The sequence below is a fragment of the Anguilla rostrata genome, chromosome 11, assembly GCF_018555375.3.
Source record: "Anguilla rostrata isolate EN2019 chromosome 11, ASM1855537v3, whole genome shotgun sequence".
Taxonomy (NCBI): Eukaryota; Metazoa; Chordata; class Actinopteri; order Anguilliformes; family Anguillidae; genus Anguilla; species Anguilla rostrata.
In genome coordinates this window covers 33,812,022-33,835,370 of record NC_057943.1, presented here as the reverse complement: position 1 = coordinate 33,835,370, position 23,349 = coordinate 33,812,022, and the positions used below count along the sequence as shown (strand labels likewise).

Genomic DNA, 23,349 nt, shown 5'->3' with positions numbered 1-23,349 from the left:
TAAATATTTATCTGCATAAGAAATAGTGTGCACATAAATGTGCTGGAGAAGTGGCAGATTTTAATACAAGAGTTTTTTTTTTTTTTTTTTGGTGTGGAAAAGTTCCATCCTCTTGCATAACCAGGCGACAGGTTACAATTACTAGCAACCTGGTCCGAGGCAGTCTGTTGTTGTTGTAATTTAAAGGCCTTTTCTCCATTATGGAAAAAAAGTTTTAAAAACACGGATGCTTAATTTTTTGTCCTTTGCTTATTGTTTGTCCCTCAGATATGGCACTGTTTTACTCATTCCGTTTTAAAGTTGGTTTTCACACAAAAGACAGCATGATTCCTTGATGAATTGTTGTTGTTGTTCTTCTTCTTCTTCTTATGAATGAGAGTGATAATGATAACACAAGTACTATTTGTAGCATCATCAGTATGAGCCGTTTAAATATTCATAGTATAATACAAATTATTATAGTAGGAGTATTAGAAGCATTTTTTTATCTGGCAAACATCCTTATTCGGTATCACTTACAGAGTGCAACGTGCTACTGTACTTTTCAACTGCTCCGAGAAAGAATTATATAGTTTAACCTCATTTTTGAAGCTTGGACTGCTTAAGGGTTTGAATCTTACATCTGCACATGCGGGTTTTACTGGCCTAAGTAATGGCATGCAGAGTGTTTGGACATCATGAAATATGTTGATTTCTGAAGTACACTTGACTGCACAAATTCCTGACAAGCGTATGGGAAGTACAGATATCTGGCCATTTAGAATGATCCTTGTCTGCCTTTGGTCTAACAAGCTTCATCTCTCAGTAGGCCTACATGTCCCTTTCATCGGGTGCTATGTGCACTTTCTACATGAGGTGGCGCTGTTTGCCATTAGTTGGTTAAGTGCCTAATGTATGTATGTAATATACTGAATTAAAGCAAGTGAAAGAAATTGGTACAGCTGTCTGCACTCATATGAAAAGTTTTTTAGTCATTACTGAAGTACTTCCATTTGAATATTTTTTTCCTACCTGGAAATTACATTTTAGTGTGCACACCTGTAATTTTGCATATGTGCCCTTTGTTTTCAATGGCACAACTTTTATTTAATTGTAAATTATTTTAAATGTACAAACACTCAGATAAGCCATAATTATTTTCTGCCACCTTTCATTATCACAAAAATCTTGGTTTAATTGCTGTTCACAGGCACTATACACGGACAAGGCCAGTTTAGAAAGGTGACCCTTCACATGGATCGCACGAGACCACCTGATATTGGAGAGTAATAAATGTACAGACGATATAATGACGTTTCTGACGATACTTGGAACCACTGTGATGCTGTACAAAATTACGAAATGAGAGAGGCATCCCCGTTTCTTTCCTTCACGTTATAAACTGCATTCAGCAGTAGGCTACGTGGCGATTGTCCTAAATCTTCGGTACAAATCGAATTCCAGTACATCGTTTCCAGTTGCAGAATGTCTTGCTGACCTGTGGGCTATTTCACGCAGCAGGATTACGGAGTTAGCTGCTGAATAACTGCGCTGAAACCCGAAACAGATCTTTTTGCCTCAGTCCATGTTCCAGATTTGGGAGGGATCCAGGTCCGGTGATCCAGCTAACTCCTGCTGCGTGATACAGGGCACTTGTGCAGATACTTGCTCGAATGGAGCAACAGTCAGTTTATTTGCTGACGTGCAGGAGATTCGTGTGCAAAGGAGAGATAACTGGTCACGACAGTGCATGGAAGACGGATGCGATTGGTCCGTCGCCCAGAATGAATTCTCAGCAAAACAGCAGTTAATAATTGAAAGGGCGTTATCAGGCGCCGTGATTGATTTACGAAAAAACATTGGTCTAAATGTTTATTGATGCAATTGTTTACCTTTTAGCAAACAGTGTCCATGTTTTTTTTTTTAATGGATCATGACAGAAAATAGAGATTGATGTAGAATTTTGAAGAAAGAAAAACTTCAGAACAAGTTTGTTGTAAAATATGGAAATACTACAGATGGATTTATTTTGATTATAATGCTTACATTTCTTACTTTGTATGCCACTCCTATGAACGGTCAACAACGGAGACCTGTTGTGAACAGACAATTGTGCTGATTGGTGTTTTGGCATACTATAGAAATATCCTCTCAGAAAACCTGCATTTTGTCAATGTGACTCAAACAGCACAAATTCAGAGTGACTTTATGAGCCATTACTAAAGTTTTAGGCACAAACGCCCAACAATGATATGTCTGCAATATTTTTGTGATTTCAGAAACAGCATTTTTAAAAACTGTGATGTGTGTCGGCTTTAAGAGGTGCTCAATCCAGAACACTCATAGCGGTTAATAGTTTACACACACACACTGCCATGCACCACGAGAAAGCATCTACCTACTTATTACATAAAACGAATGTCTCACATGTACAACTATACATCACCACTTTTACACATTTTACAGGGCTTTTAAAAATGCTGGGAGTGAAGGGAGGGGGGAGAGAGAGGAGACGTGGAGGAATAGAGAGAGGGGAGAGAGGGAGAGAGAGTGAGTGACAGAGAGAGAGAGAGAGAGAGAGAGAAAGAGATCTGTTTGCAAATGTGTTTATTGCCCAGTGATGTGGGGGGTGAGTTTAAAAGGAATACATTTTATAGAGGCTGTGCAATATTAGGCATGCATGGCTTATGATTACCCGCGCCGCTAAATAGTTAGATGGGCGAGGGCAATTACACCTCGGCAGATAACCCGCTCGGTTAATCTTTAGAGAAAGGCATGTTTTTTTTATTTTATTTTGTGAGCTTCTTGAGAAAATGATGTCTTTTCTCACAGCCCTCTGACAGAATTTAAAAGATGTAAAATTGCGACAGATTCGCGGAGCTCTCTCTGAACAGCCCGGAGAGGTCAGGGGTCCTGGGACCCAGGGGCTTCTCACCCAATCTTCTGATGAAATACTGTAGCACTGGGGCACACGGAATGGGTATTCAGAGCAGGTCTGACAGTTATGGAACACCTGAGTTATAATCTGGTGGAGAAAACAGTTACCGTATCTTTAAGTTGGTTGATGTACAACTCGCCCCGTGAGCTCAGTTGCAAACAAGTGGAAACGCAACGTTGCAGATTTGGTTCTTCGGAAAAGTTTATGCTATGCTGCAGGCTTAAATGGAGCTGGAAATCTTATAACCGAAAATGTGCGTTCAGTGAACTGACTGTGGTTTACCGAAATTCACTGGTGCATCCACAACAGGCTCTCCCCACTACATTTGTGACACTCCATATTAAAAATGAAAAACAAGCAAAAGAACAATTACAAAACGGCACTTATGACACAGGGAAGGGATGATGGTAAAATTAAGCAGACGGAAAATATGAGCCCCGAGATTAAACAAGCCCGATATTTCTCCACAGGTGTGGAGAGGGCGACGTTCCCGCAGCCAGCCAATGGTGCTCGGCCAGACTGTGCGGTCTGCAGATAGTTATCTGTTGACAAGGTCTTCGGCGTGACACTGTACTCACATATCTCCACCATCTCCACCATCTCTGCCCACCAGAGTCCTTTTTTTTTTTTTTTTTTTTTTTACTGGTCTGGAATATGCTGCTTCTAGCACATTGTCTCCCCGCTTTCGCTGTTGTCAACATTTATACGCATCACAAAGCTTACTGTTCCCCTGCGGTCGAGATCTCATAAAAAGAAATAGGCAGTTCCCTTATATTCCACAATGTTCTGTTTTTTCTCATTGGCTTGGTGGCGGTGGTGCTTTTTTGTTTGCTTGCTTGGCTTTCCGATTTATCCTCCCCCGTTATATTTTGGTTTTTTTTGTGGCAGGGCTCCCTCTTCCCTCTGAGCGAACGCTCCTGGGAACTGAGTGGATTCCTTTTGTGAGAAGGCACAAATAGGTGATTCTTTGGAATGGAGTTTGGCCAGTGGTCGGAGATCCCTACTCAGAAGATAGGCAGGACTTTGTTCACAAACTGGAGTTTGAAGTTTGAAAGAGGGGAAAACAGCGCTGGAGTCACATCTCTCCCCGGGCCGCGGCCCTTTGACTGTTGACTTTAGCCTCCGGGAGCAGCTCGGATGACTAATTGCACGACAGGTCTTGCTTTATGATGACCTCATGCCTTGCCTCTTGAAGAAATGTGAAAGCCTCATTTGAAGTGCAGTTTTCTTGAGTTGATTATAAAGCACCCTGGCTGCAACTGGGCTGGAACTTTCTGGACGCTGTATAGTGAAATAGTATCAGGGGAAAGTCATTAGGTGTTTCAAAATGAGCACAAGGGGAAGGTTTTTATTTTGAGGCATGGAGCGAAGGCCTGGTGAATGGTGACAGCAGGGCAGATTTGAAGCTGCTAAAGCTCTACCTAAAGCATTCGTTCTCAGAGAGCTGGTCGGTCTGGTGCCCTCAGTCCCCTCTCATGAGGACTCTGCTGGCCGACTGTACAGTGGAGAGATTGGGTGCCATTTCAGGGGATGTGCTAGTCTCCTGGATCAACAGAGGATTGTTTATGGAAAGGGACAGCTCCCCCCCCCCCACCTCTGCCAGTTTCTCTCTCCTCTGTGTCTTAGAAAGATCATACATGCCTTTCTAAAGCAGGGGTGGGTAATATAATTGCTCGAGGGCCGCTGTGTCTGCAAATTTACACCAATTACCCTGTAACCTATTTAGGAGTGGGACTGCCAAAAATGAGGGGACAGCCTTCAGAACAGTCATCAGCACCAGCGAATGGAGCCAAAATGTCAGATCACATCAATTATTCTGAAATGAAATTTTGATGCATAAAATTTTGTGAAATTCATAAAAAAAGACAGCATTCCTTAGCCATCGCTGATCTACTCATGTATATATTTTTTGTGACTTCTTTTGTGGGAATAGTCGCAGTGTTTGTGCAGGCAGACTGCAGCGGTACTAGTCACAGCTACGGGGACGTTAGAGCTTCGCTGTCACCTGCTGAGGACCGTGCCGACTGCGGGACACGGCTGAGTGGCGTCCGGCCCCGTCCCGCGCACCGCGGCGATAATAATTACACGTCTGAGGCGGCTGGCTGCGGTTAACCCTGCGTGCCCCTCGCTGTCACGGTCACAGAGCGCGCCCCCAGGTGCAGCGGTCAGCGCAGGTGAAGCGTTCCGAGGATATCAGGGAGATGGAGCTGTGTCTGTGAGGCAGGAGGCCACGGGTCAGGCGGGAAGCAGGGAACCATTACGGGGACCAGGAACTCCAGATTCCATTGAAACGCCATCGCCAGTTTCACATGACGGGGGGTAAAATGGCTCTCCTGCAGTACTGTGTGGTCTGTAGGGTGCAAAATAGTCACTGGCTCTCCTGCAGTACTGTGTGGTCTGTAGGGTGCAAAATAGTCACTGGCTGTCCTGCAGTACTGTGTGGTCTGTAGAGTGGAAAATAGTCACCGGCTCTCCTGTAGTACTGTGTAACCTGTTGGGTGCAAAATAGTCACTGGCTCTCCTGTAGTACTGTGTGCCTTGTTGGGTGTAAAATAGTTAGTGGTCCTCCTGTAGTACTGATCAGGTTGTCAAGTGCAGGGCGCATACAGGTCCCCCAAGAGGCACAGCCAGTGATCCAAAATTTGGTAGAAGAGGAAAGAAATGGTGCTCCAAGGTTTCGGGGGCTGTACCTTAGTGGTTAAGGAGTTTGGCTCGGGATCTGTGAAGCTGGGTTGTTGGGGCATGTCCTTAGACAAATCCTTTAACCTGCATGGCTTTAAATACACACCTGTATCAGTGAATAGTGTGTAATAATGTAAGCGAAATCGAAAGGTGTGTATACCTTCAAATCGGGAGTCTTGGTATTAAGGACAGAATGCATTTTGTAGTTAGATTGAATCAACCCCTAAATCACAGCCTGATGCGTCCATTCTGAGGTGGGTGTTTCTAAATAATTAAACACAGAAAGGGCGTAATAAATCCTAAATCCTAAAGCAAGACTGCAATGGAATATTACATGAGCCAAACGCAGCATTCAGTCAACTCTCACAGAGCATGTTTTATGCCCAGAGGATTCATATGAAAAGTTGAGCTGGACATTCTGCTGTGCGCAGACATGAACCAGCTCTGGACTCCAGCACCAAGCCCTGAAAGGCAAAGATTGTGAAAGACAGCGGCGGGCGGCTCTCTTTATCGGAACTAGGGGGACAGAACTGGTCGTGCGAGCGAGGCGGTTTAGGGGTGTTTTTTTTTCCCTCCCCGGGCTGTCTGATAGCCGCTTTCCCCTGCCCTGCAGGCGGGAGCCGTGCGTGGAGGTGCGCTCCTGTCACGATGCGAAAGCAGTTATCAGCGGTCCGGGCCAGCTCCTGATAGCTCTGCCACCCTGTGCAAGGCGAGGAGGGCCTTAACCTTGGAGATTAGGGTTTATGGAGCTGTATAGCGGCGTTCTCAGGGACTTCACAGGAGAAGGAAGATGTGCGGCGCGATAAGGGGTTTAATGGCCGGGCAGATAAGATATGGCCCCGGAGGGGATGACGCATTCCTGCCGTTCTTCGGGGTCCTCCGGGCCGCGGCGTGCTGCGCTCCAGGGTGAATGTGACGGCGTTTCCTGAGCGTTCATTTATGAACTTTGCTCCACTGACACTGACACATTCATAATTATTTAAGTCATTCATTCATTCCGTGAAGGCCAGTAACTGGTTTGCCTAGTTGTATTGAAAACCCACCTAGAATTCAAGGTTAACTTTTGGAATGTGTGTGTGTGTGTGCGCGCGTGCATATATAAGTGCAAGTGCATGTATGTGTGTGCATGCATGTGAGTATGTGTGGTCTGCATCATACTGAATGGTGCTTTCTCTGGAAGGCCGCAGCATCTGCAGGTTTAACTCCAGTCCTGGAGGCCCTAGTGTCTGCAGGTTTAACTCCAGTCCTGGAGAGCTGCAGCATCTGCAGGTTTAACTCCAGTCCTGGGGGGCTGCAGTGTCTGCAGGTTAAACTCCAGTCCTGGACGGAAACAGTGTCTGCAGATTTACCTCCACTACTAGAACGCTGCAGAACATGCTGGATTTTCTTGTTACTCAAAATGTAATTGATTTGTTAAAGCAGCTGATTACACTGTGAAATCAGCTCACCTGGTTTCTTTGCTCTAAATTGGGTGGTGAATTTTATGGCTGAAACATAAATCAGCACATCTTGCGCCTCTAAAGGGCCTTTGTATTGTAATAGTACTTCTATGACCAGGCATATCTTAGTGGTCTATTTTGGATCTGCTTTACCACAGGAGTTCCTGTCAGTTGCTTTTCATGTTGTCCATTTTGGATCTGCTTTACCACAGGAGTTCCTGTCAGTTGGTTTTCGCAGTAGCAGTGACCTAACCAGGTCTCAAATAGAAACTTTAGAGGAGGGCCCAGTCTTTTTGGCCCCTATTCTACCTGGCATAAAATCGGCCACCAGCGGTTCTCTGACGAAAGAGGACTGCGAAGCACCTGTTCAGATAAACCATTTAAACTCGCTGAGAGCTAGGACTGAGATTTCTCTCCCCGGCTTCCTTATTGGTGGTTATGGCAGGGGATAATGATTCCCCTCGCTGTCCGGGGCGTTTGCTGTTTAACCCGGTGACGGCGACGCCCGCAGAACCTCGTTTGGCGAGCGCGCGGTGAACCGGCCCTGCGCGGCCAGTCAGGCAGTTCACAGCTCTGAGGTCTGGCTGCTCCGAGGATCATTGACCTGCCGCATTGTACAGTCACTTTCTCTTCTTCAAATAAGACTGCTTTATTTGCTGTGCAAAATGTACTGACGCAGCAAGGCTAGGTACTTGCATAACTTTTTTTTTGTTTAAAGAGCTAACGAGCTAACATTTTAAAAAAAGTTGTCCTCTGTTACCTTTAATTTCAGTTTCCGTTTCAGCAGACACTCTTAGACAGAAGGACTTGCTAAGTTTTAATTTCTACAGCTGTTTCTGCAGCTGGATATTGCACTGCAGATTCAGTTCCTTCTGTACAGCAGCAAGGAATCAAACCCAAAGCTTTTGAGTTACAAGCCTAGTTCCAGAATCAAATCAAATCAGATCAATTTTATTTGTATAGCACTCTTTAAATAGAGAAAAAAAAGGAAAATTAGGCAAAAAACCAGGCCTGAACCCCCTTAAAGCAAGAAGGTGAGGTGAAGAAAAACAAAACAAAAGAACACAAGTAGTGGCGAGAAAAAACTCCCCAGTGGGAAGAAATCTCAGGAGGAACCCAACTATAGAGGGGGAACCCGGCTGGCCCGGTGTTAAGTAGAGGTAGAGTGGTGGTAACAGAGATAAAATAAGGGATCTATCATGGCAACTAATCAAATGGGATGATCAGGTTACAGTTGAGGTATCAAAGTAGGTAAAGTAGAAAGTCCAAATGAAGGGATGTGTAATATGCAGTTCAGAAGGGCAGGGTGATGTATCTGGAGTGCCAAGTAGCACCAAGGCGTGGGGGGGACAGGACTGGAGCGGTTCGCAAATTCAGGGCGAGGGAAGGGCAGAGGCTCCAGGGGAAAAGAAACAGAGAAGAAGAAGGTTAGGCAATATAGAAATGAGGAGAGTAACGGCTGCAAAATGGAGGCCAGAGTGAAACAGGGAAAGCCCCAGGGCCCTATGCTCTGACTGGGAGCATATCTAAAAGATGTGAAGAGAGGGGTGCATACAACCATGAGAGTGATGCTGTACTGACAGCACCCCGACACAGCACAGAATAGCCAACCTGAGCATTCACCTGCAGTGGCAGGGAAACAGCCCTGTCAGCTCAGCTCACATAACAGCTCTATGGTCCCTCCCAGACATCTTTAACTATGAGATTGGCTAAAGAGGTGCAATTTGAGCCTACACTTAAAGACAGTGTGTGTCTGAAGCCTGAACATAGATAGGGAGATTGTTGCATAAGACAGGAGCTCTGTAAGAGAAGGCTCTCCCTCCCATTGTAATTTACATATACTTGGAATTTTCAAATAGCCAGCATCTTGTGAATGAAGTAATCTAGGAAGAGAGTAAAAAATAGGTAACTCACTAATATATTCTGGATAAAAGGGAAAAGGGCCCAAAACAGATCCCTGTGGTTTACCCACAGTTTACCCTGGAATATTCAGAGGACTTTACCATAACAAACTGGGATTTCTCAGAGAGATACGATTTAAACCACGAGAACGTTCCCAGTGTTTTTTTAGCCTTTGGTGGTGGTGGTCTCATATGGTGGTCTGTAGTATGAAAGGCATCACTTTGGTCAAATAGGACAAGACTAGAAATACAGCCACAATCCAGGTAGGGGAATAAATCATTCATTACTAACCAAGGGCTGCCTCAGTGCTAGAGTGCTTACTAAACCCAGACTGAAACTTCTCATACACATTGTTAGCCTGTAAAAAAAGAAGACGGTTGTTGAGCTACACATTTCTCAGAGATTTTTGATAAAAATGGGAGGCTTGAAATAGGTTTATAATTAGCCAAGTTGGTAGGATCCAAATTTGGTTTCTTGTGTTGTTGCTTAACATCTTAAAGGATGTAGAGACATAGACATTAAAACAATGGAGAATTAATCGTGTGAATAATCGGTTTGCCAAAAACAGACAATAGCTCCTTCAGTAGCTCTGTGGGTATGGGGTCTAGTAGACAGGTATGTGAACTAGGAGAAGAAAGGGAGTTTTGGAATAAAGAATTCAAGTCATTCTGTGTGTCTAGGAAGCAGGTCTATATTGTCAATGTGGTTGTCACTGACTGGTGTGGAGGCAAATATCTTTTCCCTAATTCCTATTATTCTACCACTAAAGAAATTCAAGAAATCAGTACTGCTACAAGAAACAGGAATTTGAGGATTAGCTGCTGCATGATTATTAGTCAGTTCAACAACAGTTTTAAATAGAAACTGGGGATTATTCTTATTTTTTTGGATAAACTTTGAAAAATAGGGGGCCCTAGCATTGGGGCGAGAATGCCTGTAAACACCAAAGCCGCGTTTCCACCGCAGGAACTATACCCCGGAACTAGGAACCTTTTGAGGAACTCAGTGCGTTTCCACCGCAGGAACTAGGGTCTAAATTTAGTTCTGGGGGCTTTGTTTTACCCCCCAAAACGTTCCTGCTCGGGGGGTAGTACTTTCCGAAAGTACAGGAACCTTTTGGGTGGAGCTTGCAGCGCTGAACATTTCTGATTGGTCGAGTACTCGTAGCATTTGTGTTGTATTTATTTTCCGCCATTACCCGCCATGTTTGAAAATATGCAGCGGCAAACCAATTTATTTTCATAATAACTTCAAATCAAACTTGTATGTTATGCGGCGCAGTAGCCTACTTTTGGTTATAGCGTGTCAACGTCTTGGAATTATAACGTGTGCTCTTCTGTTCTTTTCTTGCTTTAGTATTCGTTTTATAAAATGCTAAGCATTCGTGCTGGGACAGCATATTAGCCTACGTAGGCTACCAAAACATTCAAACGGATTAATTCGGTTGCTGAATATTTTCTTCCGGATTTTCTTTGTTAGCCCGTTGTAATTGACTCAAAACGTTTGATACAGTTATGTGAGGTATGCGGTAGTTCTGCATAATTAACATTGGTGATACAGTACAAGCAAACTGGAAATCACCTTCCGCACTTTTTATCCGGGTAAAATAACAGGTTAATTCTAGTAATCTTCCCTTTAGCTTTTTCAGACTGCCGTAATTTTACTCAATTTTACTGCCATTTTTCAATTCCACGAAAAGACCAGGAAGACTATGGACTCATTTATGGTGCATGGTTCGCATCTGGAGGGCACACTTCGCTGCTCGGCTAGCAGTAACTTCTAAGGAAAGCAAACGGTGGCTGTACCACTACTAATTTACATTTTCACGCAAGTCCGAGTTTTCGTTCTATTCTTGTCATTTTGCGATTAGCCTATATGGAATTGACGACGAGAAAGTAATAAAACAGCAAATTGTTTACAACGTGTCCATGTTTTCTGCTGTTAATGAATGTGTTTGAGAGGATATATGAAAATCAATAAATACAAAAGTAACCATAGTCATTGTTGGTAACCCGTTGTATATAAGTGGAATAAACCCCTCCGGGCTGTCCCGGTTATTAGAAAATAATGTAGGCTACTTCGGTGGTAGTATGGGGTTACAGAAGAAATAATATGACAGATGGACCGACGACAACGTCAGTGGGCTAATTTGCCTAATCTTCGCGGTACTTTAGACCCCGGTGGAAACGCAGACAACCATTGGCTGAAGGAACCTTTTAGTTCCTGGTAAAGTAGTTCCTGGGACTGAAAGTTCCGGGTAATTTTGGTGGAAACGCGGCTCAAGACACTCTTTGCAGGCCAAGTGAAATACTTGCAAACCATTATACTACACTGCCACCCAAGCAAAAACAGACCTCTTTGTCAAAAAAAGGCAATATATGCAGGCTTATCTTTATAAAGGAAGAGCAGTATTAGCAGCCTGAACAGCAGTACACTATCTTCTGGTACAGACATCTCACCTCTTCAGGAACTATCAGGAGGCCCTGAACCTAGACCTAGGCTCTTCTCACTCCAACCCCAAGATCAGATTATATTAGGTCAGATTTCTTTATTGTCTGTTTTACACAGAGGTTTAAAAGATATGGAAAACACTGTGATAAGCAAGTGGAACTAGAAAGCCAACCACTGCTGTCTTGGTGAGAAGAAATTACAGTGGGTGAAGCACTGTACTCGTTGAACATGAAGGGTGCCACATTCAATTAGACAGTACAAATTCAAATACAGTGGCATGCAGTTTGGGTGCCCCTTGTCAAATTGAACATTTTGCTGATTTTCTGAATGAAAAACAGTTAACACAGCCTCTGCAGGGAAACAAAACTTGAACATTTCTAGACATTTTATTACTCTGTTTAGCAATTGCTTTTTATTTTATGAATTTAACAGATTGGTAAAAAATTTAATAGTAAATGTGGCATGTGCAAAAAGGTTGGCCACCCTGTCAGTCAGTACATAGTGATACCTTGTAATGTGGCCACTTTAAAGAATGTCTTGTAGACATCTAGCAGTCTTTATATTGTTGCTTTTTCTGCCTGGCAGAATCCTTCTATTTCAGAAATTTTGTTAAGTCTTTTGGAATCCACTGCCTGTGTTAGATCTCCCAACAGGTTTTCAATAACAGTCAAGTTTGGGGACTGTGATGGACATTCCAAACCTTAATCTTTCATTCCTTTATGTAGTTGTTTTTTACATTGTTGACTTTTATATATGTTTTGGATCATAGATTAGGTCATTGTCAACCTCTTCACTTTCTTCACTGACTAGAACATTACCTTCTAGGGTTTGTTAATATTTAGTTGAATCCATTCTTCTTCCACCTGCACAATATTTCCTATGCCACTGACTGCCACACCACCCCGAAGCATATCAAATCCACACCCATGCTTAATGGTGGGCAGGGTGTTCTTTTCTTCAACTGCTTCCCCTGTCCTTCTCCAAATGTATCTTTGGTGGTTGTGGCCAAAGAGTGCACTTTTTGTTTCATTAGATCACAGAACGTTGTTCCGAAATATCTCTGGTTTGAAGTGATGCGTTGTATACTTCAGACGTTGACTTTTGTGATGAGATCGCATGAAAGGTTTCCTTCTGACAACTCTTCCCATGCTGATCATTCTTGTGCTAGCATTGCTGCACAGTGGAGCAGTGCACTAATCTGGTGTCAGCTAAACCTTTCTGCAGGTCTTGTAAAGTGACGTGTTGATTTCACTTTCCATACCTGACCAGTTCCATCAGAGATTTTTTCTTGGTCTTCCAGATCTTGCCTTGAATTCAACAGTTCCCCTTAACTTCTATTACTTAATGATGTTTTTGACTGTGGAAATTCCAAACTGTAAACATTTAAATATCTTCATATAGCCCAGAGAGCTAATGCCAGAATCTAGACATCTAGAGGGATGGAAATTTAGGTTGAGAGACGTTTTGATATAAACAAACTAGGTTAAACCGAATATAGCTCAGGTTTTACCTGGATATACTCTGGCTATGTCCGAGTCAGCTAGAAGACTTTCACTTTTCAACCAAATGTAGCCTGGTTTTCACCTGAATTGTGCATTAAAATTGAAAGAAATTTGACATGTTTAAGTTTGTAGCCTGCAGAGTTTGTGTTATCTTATTTTCTTTTAGAGATTTCAGAAAACATTTGACCAGGGGTGCCAAACCTTTTGCATACCCTTTTACATACATCATTAGGTTCAGTTAAAATATTCTGTGCAAAACGACGCAATTGCCTAATTTTGGTCAGCTATTTTAGTTGTCTGCTTATTCCGTGTACTGTAATGTATAAATTAATTTTATATTGGGGGAAATATGACCCAAGAGATATGCAAGTTCAGTCAGACCTTGGGTTCCCTGATTGCTGTCACGGCACTTTAACTTTTGGCTTCTGTTTCAGCCTGGCTGTATTTCTATCGCACACCTGTGCATTACCACATTTTATTATCGCATTGTTTTACAGGCTCACGCTTTTTGATTGAGCAACAAGCAATATGTGTATCTATGCTCCTGCTCACGTAGCCTTGTTAAAATAACTTCCTCTAAGTCACTCTGCATGCATGAAAGTATCAGTATAAATGAACACTTGTAAATGTATTGGATTGGGACGCTAAGTAGCACACTTGTGAAGAATTATATAGAACAGTGAGCTCTTTGACATAAATCCATCATTTCCCCATCCAGAGAGAGAGAGTTTGGAAAGCATTAACTCTTGTTGATTCCAGTTTGGAAGGGGCCAGAGTAAATTACCCCGGGTAATTAGGCAGGATTCCACATAAAGTCATATGAGAGAAATGCTCACTCGAAGTTTGGTTTCTTCAAAATTGTTTGAAAATGCTCTGTTTTATGAGGGTCTGCTGTGCGTGCAGTTTTTGTGGGGAACTCCAGGCGCGAATCAGTCAGCCTTTCAGAATATCGTGAGAAACGGAGAACTGGCGGCGGATTTGCATGTGGATTTGCATGTCCGGCAGGGGCAGTCATAACCAGCGCAGGGATGCTGCTCCTGGTCTGAAATCAAACCCAGCCCGGTCCAGTACTGACTTGCAGGGCAGTGGAATCCACGGTTGGTTGTTTTTGAGTTTTGAAAGAGCAGTTTTAACATTGTGGAGGGGCTATTTCAGCACTTCAGAGAGCCTGTTTTAGCGCTTTGGAGGGGGAGATGAATGGAGGCGGGTTCCCTCGTTATGATTGACAGCCGGTCGAAACGGCGGCGGTGCCTGATTCCGCCTGTAGATCTTGGCAGGCCATTAGGAGTTTTATGGCTCTCATTAGGGTCTTACTGATGAAGGGCCGGAGTAGAGAGACACCGTCTCTATCTGTGTGAAAAACAGCCCTGAATCACCGCCCAAGTGATCCAGTTAAAAATTAACTTTGCCCCGGTGTCTCTCCTCTCTCCGAAAACTCGGCAGAATGAGTGTCCTGTCAATCACTGTATGGCCCCACCTGGATGCATCACTCACAGGGGGTGGTCCCCTTCAGGTGGGCGGGGCATGGACAGGGGGAGGTTCCTGTGTGTTTGTGTCTGTGTGTGTGTGTGTGTGTGTGTGTGTGTGTACATGAGGAGAAAGAGGGGGGTGGGGGGTTGGGGGGTGGGGGTGGGGCAGACTGAGACTGCCAGACTAGTCGGTTCTCCCGAGCGTCAGATCTCTGAGAATGCGCTTGTCCAAATCCCTGGCTGACATGGAGATGGCAGACTACAGCGAGGCCCTGGACCCTGCGTACACCACGCTGGAGTTTGAGAACATGCAAGTGCTCGCCATGGGCACAGGTGAGCCTGTGAACTTTGAGACCTGCCACCTGTGGAGAGTGCGGTGCGGGGCTGGCAGTATGTGGGTGACACACGGGTCGCTTTGGGGTTGTGCATGCTACCGTTAGCTTGGGACTGATGTCAGAATGGAGTGACCTGAGTAGGAATTCATTTTAAAATGGAAGGACTCCTAGCGCACTGGGTCTGCTCGGGCGTGGGGGATGTATTGTCATGCTTTTTTGCAACATTATTTCAAATGTTTTCAAATATCTTTAAAATGCGTTAGTATAAGAACTTCATATCTTTCTCAGAGTAGCCGATAGTACCTCAAAGCTCTTGTTGTCACGGACAAACACAGAAAAGTAATTCCTTGAGTTTTGGGACAGAGCAGTAAATCTGTATGTTGTGAAATTTGTGCTGTTTAATCTGCGATGTCCTTTGGTTACTGGTGCCTGTTTTTCGTATTGCGTAATTGGTATTATTAGGGTAGTTATTCACGTAAAATTATAATGATATGTATAATATTATTATTATCCAGTTATTAATGTAAAATTATAATAATATTTATAATCATATTATTATTATCCCAAACTAGAAATATTTTTTTCCTTATATTTATGTGCCATGTTTTTTAAAATATTAATGATTACTGACTTAAGTCACACTCTCAATGTGGGCAAACAAGGGTCTTCTGTATCTGATGATTCTATCAGGGGTAATCAGCCACTCAGCTCCTGATCAGATTTAATGCAATTAACTTTTTATTAAAGGAGTCGCCACTTTGACCCTGAAAACTTTTCACAAGATGGGGAAAAGCTTTGATTAACGATGTGTGAACTCAATGATAAGCCCTGTTATTCAAGCTTAACAATAAGATGCTTCCATTGGACAGCTGACTTTACGTCTGCTCCACCTCTGATGCAAATAGCTTGATTTAAGTTCATAGTAACATTGCTGCAGTTATAGACATGGAATAATGAATTTCAATTGTACTTTATGGAACACGGAGTGGCCAATCACATTTCTTGGGTCTGGGAAATTCCCCAAGGAAAGTGTAATCAATCCTTGTGTGATGTTGGGGCAAAATCAGACATTTTCTGTCATGTAAGCCTGACAAGTGAAAGGCTTACAAGATGGATAGTGGGGATATGGTTTCTCTTTTGTTTTTACTTTCATCCTTTCATTTGACTTTTTTCACTTTTTCAAGATGTAGATCCACAAGTAAATAATATTTGAGTGGAAAAACTGGTCACGTTGACCTTAATAAAAATCAAACATTGATTTCAGCAACTGCAAACGGATAGTGTTGCTTGAGAACCTTTAAAAAAGGTAGCTACGTTGCCCACGTAGAAAATAAAGCCTGTTTGAACTATATTGGGTGCAGTCCTCATGATTCGTCTTGTAAAAATAAGCTCTTTGTTTTCCCCAAGCGCTTATTTTGTTCAGTTGGGATGCGAGACGATGCTGAGGGATCGCAACTGTCACAAACACAGGGCTTTTTACCCCAGGACCTTTCGCCCATATCCACCCCTCCAGCTGCTTATCAGCAGCCTGTCCTATCCATCAATACCTGCTGGGAAACAGGACAGCCAAAGCTTCTTATGGTTCAGCTGCCCAAAGAGGAAACCCATCAAGGAGATCATCAGAATTTAAATAATAATAATAATAATAATAAAGAAACAGCCTTTGTGAAAGTTATTGATTTTGGGGACGTTAATGTTTTGTTTTTGAAAGGTAAAGAGAATCCAATGAATGACGTGGGTTATCCTACGGTGACTGTCGCGTGTCTGAGAATGTCGAAACAGGGTGGGTTGGGAAAATGTGAGGACATTTAATGATGTCACCGGGAGATATGCCTGTTTGTTTCTTAATTTTGGAGTAGGCTTATTCCAGTGGAGGGCCAAAGCAAGAACTGCAAGGCATTTCCAAATAAATGCGATATCGTAGGTTTTCTGTGGATGGCTTGAGGAGTATGAGTATAACACACGATTGCTTGTTTCACTGTTCCACAACACTATATGCTATCTGACAGCTTTTTATTGGCTTTTTATTACTATTCTGACTTAACATTTTGTTTAACAGGGATGTGTTACGTGCCTGTGGATGTCAACCTTTGGTTAATTTAGATACCGGGAGTCAATTTATTCATAAACTGTCATGAGCACATATTATTACTTATTTGAAATTTCATGAAGCTAACAGAGCATTGTAGGAGAATATCTGTCTCTTGTGTCAGCTGTAAAACATGGTTCTCAATGTGAAAGCAGAGCTACTGATGCGATAAATTAGCCTAATGAATGTTGATGAATGATCTGAATGGAATCACAAAGTTGTATGTGGGGCTTAATATAGCAATATGCGTAATATATCCTCATTATTCCACATCATTTTCTACATAAAGGTCGTTTTGTTAAAGTGCTGTGTCCGAAACGTCCTCTGTGCAGATGATCAGTATGAATTGTGCCTCCTTTTTCAGGGACTTAATTTAACTTTGTTCACTGAAAAAGTTTCACTTGAAGAGGTGAAGGTGGTAGTTGGTGGTAATACCAGAAACTTCAGCACCCTCCATAGATACCAGGTTTCCATCCATTTGATACTGGCTAGAGTTCATTATTCCATTGGCCTTAATAATATCAGCAGCACCAGCACAGGCAGAAGCTCATAAGATAATGATCCACCACCTTATCCTGAACAAGTTAAGTCTTTAAGAGCTAACTTGGCAACTCTTATAAACTATGTTAACTTGGCTGGCAAATTGCATTGTGGGAAAACAGCAACATGGCATGATGCTTTCCCATTGGTTCTTAAAAATGGGAGGGAGGCATCGCGGAAAGCATACCTTAATAGATAAACGGGCAGTCAGCAGCTTGTCGCCGCGGTGGGCGGAGTCTCCTCATGGCGGGGGCCTAGGTCTCACGCGCGGCTCCCCTCTGGCTCCGGTTTCAGACTCCTCGCCGGTTGAAAGCGCCAACATGAACACCGCTAACCACCTGGGGCCGGCGACGCTGTGCGCCATCTGCGGGGACCGGGCCACGGGGAAGCACTACGGCGCGTCCAGCTGCGACGGCTGCAAGGGCTTCTTCCGCCGCAGCGTCCGCAAAAACCACATGTACTCCTGCAGGTAAGGGCCCCTAAAACCACATGTACTCCTGCAGGTAAGGGCCCCTAAAACCACATGTACTCCTGCAGGTAAGGGCCCCTAAAACCACATGTACTCCTGCAGGTAAGGGCCCCTAAAACCACATGTACTCCTGCAGGCAAGGGCCCCTAAAACCACATGTACTCCTGCAGGTAAGGGCCCCTAAAACCACATGTACTCCTGCAGGTAAGGGCCCCTAAAACCACATGTACTCCTGCAGGCAAGGGCCCAAACCACATGTACTCCTGCAGGTAAGGGCCCCTAAAACCACATGTACTCCTGCAGGTAAGGGCCCCTAAAACCACATGTACTCCTGCAGGTAAGGGCCCCTAAAACCACATGTACTCCTGCAGGTAAGGGCCCCTAAAACCACATGTACTCCTGCAGGTAAGGGCCCCTAAAACCACATGTACTCCTGCAGGTAAGGGCCCCTAAAACCACATGTACTCCTGCAGGTAAGGGCCCCTAAAACCACATGTACTCCTGCAGGTAAGGGCCCTAAAACCACATGTACTCCTGCAGGTAGGCAACACTGTGCCCTGCAGAAAGGGCCTAAACCACATGTACTCCTGCAGGTAAGGGCCCCTAAAACCACATGTACTCCTGCGGGTAAGGGCCCCTAAAACCACATGTACTCCTGCAGGTAAGGGCCCCTAAAACCACATGTACTCCTGCAGGTAAGGGCCCTTAAAACCACATGTACTCCTGCAGGTAAGAGCCCATCCTGTGTGTGAAGAAGCAGTATGATAATAATAAAATGTACGAGTCTAAAAGGCATCATTGTGCTCTGAAAAAGAAAAGCATGATAAAATGTTAAAAGACAGTGACCATTACAATTTTTTAAAGATCACTCATTTGAATGGATTTTTTTCTTAGTGGATCATTCTAGGTACCCATTTGAGAATGAAGAGTTTTACTCACCCACACTTGTTCTGCTTGAGCTGTCCATTGTTTATCATTTTGTTTCTTGACGCAGAGTTTCACCGTGTCTCCTGACAGGTTCAACAGACAGTGCATAGTTGACAAAGACAAGCGGAATCAGTGTCGGTACTGCAGACTGAAGAAGTGCTTCAGAGCAGGCATGAAAAAAGAAGGTATTTGTTCATGTTCTCATAATAGTCTGTTAATCTGTCTCCAAATACATCATGAAATCAGCTCCTATTGACTGTTGGGGTTCATTATCTTGAAAGCCTAATTTTCCTATATTTTCTGACATTTATTATTGATTCATTCATATAATTTGAGGTTTCTGGAGATGACTGTACATTCTTAATAAATAAACTCTAAGGGAAGCGTTTATGCGTACAAACACTGAACACACAGTGGGTAAAGGCGAGGCCAACCAATCAGCTACCTTGAGCATACAGTATTCCATCTCAGATCCTCCTCACTGGGTTCAGTGCAGAGTCCTGAATGACTTCGATTCAGACAGAGTCGTATGAGAGATCACGGGGAACACTCCCCATTATCAGTCAATCACGACCGGCGTGGGGGGATGGGCCAGAGGGTGGGGAAACGTGATTGGAGGAGCCCGATCAGGCTGTGTTGCAAGAAGCCAGGTAGCCCTTTGTTAATGTTCACTCCAGTGGGCATTAAAGTCTGCGGCCAGCTTCTGCTACACAAACAATCCTAAAGCATCGTAAGCCCATGTTGATAAATCCCACAGCCTTGAGAGGTCTTTGAGAGGGTCAATGCTAATGTCCCCCCTTCTCCACCATACAAATCTACAGGGATGTTTATCATCTGAAGGGGTTTAGTTTTCACCCTGTTTTTGGTAGAAAACAACATGAACTCTCTACAACCTCACTGGCTTACTTTCTGGGGTTTTTTTTTATGGGGCTGTATTTTAGTATTTTACAAAGCACATTAAAACTTAGAATCAACTTCCCGTGCTCTAAAACAATAAAAGACTTTAGGCTTATATCAGTTCCCTTAACCAATATTTTAATTTTTTGTTTTTGTTTAACCTTTATGAACTTCAACTCAGTTGCCTGTGTAGTGATGGCCTGGTGAATCATTGCAGGTTGGGAACACAACAGGTTGTGTAGCCATCAGATGGGATGATTAGGTGGCCCAATGAAGAGGGGAATTCTCATAGGAATTTGAGCAGGAATCAATTTAGACTAATTCTGTGGGTTTTATGACATTATATTACACCTATTTGGCACAGCTTGTCCTTAACACTAAGTTTTCCTTGACACTGACACATGGCCCTGTAGTGATTTACCCCAGATTTTGGGCAGGGGGGTTGATGATGCGTTTGGCTTCCCTTAGCCGTACAGAACGAGAGGGACAGAATCAGCACCAGGAGATCCAGTTATGAGGACAGCAGTTTACCCTCCATCAACGCACTCATCCAGGCAGACGTGCTGTCCAGACAGGTACGGCTCCTTCCTCCTTCTTCACAAAACCCTACGAGCCTCAGGAAGCTCCTCAGCTGCAGCCGACATCGTGCTGCGTCCCAGGGCTACGTTCCACCAGATCGCGTCGCGCATTACACTTTGAAATAATAAATCTTGAGTGCTATTTTCATTTATGACTATGTTAAGTTTTCCTGTGCCCTGTACAGAGATCGCATTAGAACTCAGATTAGTCAAATTTTCAGAGGTGGGTAACCCGGCTTCAAAGAGCAAAAAGACTGACCATGTATTTGCTCCACCACCATGCACTAAACCAGCTGATTCTAATTAGCATAACTCTTCAGCATGATAGGAGAACTAATTATTGTAAACAGGTGGTTTAGTGCATGTTGGTGGAGCAAATACATAGTCAGTCTTTTTACTCTTTGAAGCCGGGTTACCCACCTCACGCGGCTTTCATGTCAAATGGTTCAAACTATCTTGGCTTCTCACACAAACAGAACTAATAAGCCAGTGTATTACCAATAATTTCCTTCTGGTGATTCACATACGTGCAGTCATTACAGTGTGTACTTCCGCTGATGTGTGGAAGTTGTCGTAACCCACTCTGGCCACTGGTTGTGACAGGCTGCTGTTGGGGTGTTTCTGGTGTTGCAGATTTCCTCTCCGCATCCTGTCCTGAACGGAGACATCAGGGCGAAGAAAATGGCCACCATTACGGATGTGTGCGAGTCCATGAAGCAGCAGCTGCTGGTGCTGGTGGAATGGGCCAAATACATCCCGGCCTTCTGCGACCTCGCCCTGGACGACCAGGTGAGACAGCCAGTCAGACAGGAAGTGGATCAGTAAGACAGGAAATGGATCAGTAAGACAGGGAGTGGATCAGGAAGACAGGAAATGGTTCCGTCGGATAGGGAATGGATCAGTAAGATAGGAAACGGGTTCGTCAAGGGGCATTTGTTCTGAAGGTGCTCAGCGAGTGGGTATTAGGCTTTCACAGTAAATATTCTTAAAATACAATTCTGAGAGATGACTGTGAGAAAACAAAGCTTGGAGAACACTTCTGTTGAACAACCAAAGCAAAAACTGCACTTCAGTCCCATCTGTTAACTGTCTGTCAGCTTGGTTCATCTAACAATATACTCTTCCTCTGGGTCAGTTTCACATACCAGGTATTAAAAAGAATTCTTTCATAAAAGTAAAGTACAAACTCATGTTACATTCAGGTAAACACATTACGATTATAGGAAGGGAAACCACTGGAGACATGCCCTTAAAAGGCATTCGTGCGGTGATAATGAAAAGCTTGCTCTCACGGCTGTGGAGACGAGTCCCATCACAGAACTGCACACTCTCTCCTTTGAGTGCCATCGTCAGCATCCGTCTGTCGCACGTCGACGGAAGGAAAGGCTCCTACCTGGTCTTTTGACGGTCCGATGGGCTCGAACCTTGTACAGTTAATGTGTTTTGATGTTCCTGGTTAGAATGTGATGAGCTGGTTGGTAAAAGTTACACCCTCTCGGAGTCATCCGGAATCATTAACGCCTTGATAAATGGGCTGGGTAACTGATTTGTGGGCCGCTGAATTAATGTGGAGGCACGTTACCTCACACTGGTCCGTCTCTCTGTGGGGGACCTTTAGGGTCTTCGCTCTAATCCCGTGGGGTGATTGGTTCATTCCTGTTATGGGACAGTGTGTGTCTCTGAATACTCACTTTACATACTGTAAATATCACAGTCTCTGTAGCATGTTGGCATTGATCTCTGTATATCTGCCATTGGGGGACTTAGGCACTGACGGTGGTCTGATAGGTGCTAGCATGCTGGATAACAGCTACCATTGGGGCACTTGGCGATCAGAAGGCACTGATGGCTGTCCAGTAGGTGCTAGCATGCTGGATACGACTTGTAAGCACATGCTCACTCTTACAGGTGGCTTTGCTGCGAGCTCACGCAGGCGAACACCTTCTTCTAGGAGCTGCCAAAAGGTCCATGCTGTACAAAGACCTGTTGCTGTTAGGTAAGCACTCCAGCCTTCACCACTGCAGCCTGTGTGTATGGGGATGGGTTCCCTAACCTTAGCATCCTGTGTGTATGGGGATGAGTTCCTCAATGACTCTTTCACCATCAGTCTCCCCTTACAAAAATGGAATATACTACAATATATTGTTAGCATGTGGACTTCTTGGAAAATAGGAATATATTTCACTGAAATGCATTGTTAAATGTATGTGTACATTGCAATATATTTTTTTAAGTGAAGCAATATCTTAATCTTGTATTATTTTTCAATATACTGAAGTTATATTCTGTTGTTGTATGAGTTTGTCTCCTAACTTTTCAGAGTCTTCTTGTCACGCTACTGTCCAATGAGATGCCTTGTTACTGACCTCATGTTTTGTCACCGATTGGCTGATGGATGTCACAGGCATGTCCTTTTTCTCTGTTTCCTCCAGGAAATGACTACGTTATTCCCCGTAACTGCCCTGAGCTGGAGGTGAGCCGGGTGGCGGTGAGGATCCTGGACGAGCTGGTGCTGCCCTTTCAGGACCTCCAGATAGATGACAATGAATATGCCTGCTTGAAGGCCATTGTGTTCTTTGACCCAGGTACCCACAGTCATATTAAAATGGTGAGCTGCCCCAGCCCTGTTCATAGAGAGCAGTAGGGCCTGCTGGGTGTCAAATATATTACAAATTACAAATCTAAAATTGTGAAGTACAGAGCCAAATTAACAAAAAATATGTCTTTGTCTCAGGAATTATGGAGAACACTGCATGTTAGCAAAAAGTTTTATTATTTAGTGGTTTATTAACATTACCTAAATGTATAACCATTTAGGTAAATGTATGAAACATTTAGCTAAATGTATGACACATTTACTAAATGTATGAAACATTTAGCTAAATATTTGGCAAAATGTACAAAACATATTTGAATTGTCAAATTTAAATTGTCAAGAGTGATAGGTCATGATAAACCATGCTTTTGAAACAGACAAATGTGCAGTCTTTCAGTCTTTTATGACTAATTATCATATTTTTGTCATCTACACAACCTAGATATCATTACATTGTTCTTGTCAACAGCATGGTTGAATCTTTCTGCTGCGGCTAAACGTTAACACTTAGCCCTTCACGCTAACGGAATACCCGCTCTGGCCCCGTTTTTTCCAG

The 23,349-nt window shown here is 43.6% G+C and overlaps 1 protein-coding gene across 3 annotated transcripts in view; it reads left to right on the top strand.

Annotated features, from left to right (window-relative positions):
* The window catches only part of hnf4a (hepatocyte nuclear factor 4, alpha), a 29,649-nt gene that overhangs the window by 633 nt on the left and 5,667 nt on the right, over window positions 1–23,349 (top strand). Inside the window, exons 1-7 of one of the 3 annotated variants that reach the window (XM_064299466.1) lie at window positions 14,535–14,695; window positions 17,621–17,795; window positions 18,813–18,907; window positions 20,088–20,194; window positions 20,831–20,986; window positions 22,106–22,193; window positions 22,630–22,782. In XM_064299466.1, coding sequence (XP_064155536.1) covers window positions 14,581–14,695; window positions 17,621–17,795; window positions 18,813–18,907; window positions 20,088–20,194; window positions 20,831–20,986; window positions 22,106–22,193; window positions 22,630–22,782 — 889 coding nt within the window. In that variant the 5' untranslated portion in view covers window positions 14,535–14,580. Of the gene's footprint in view, window positions 1–14,534; window positions 14,696–17,620; window positions 17,796–18,487; window positions 18,525–18,812; window positions 18,908–20,087; window positions 20,195–20,830; window positions 20,987–22,105; window positions 22,194–22,629; window positions 22,783–23,349 lie in introns of those variants that run through there. The other 2 variants (XM_064299469.1, XM_064299468.1) reach the window with 2 other exon arrangements.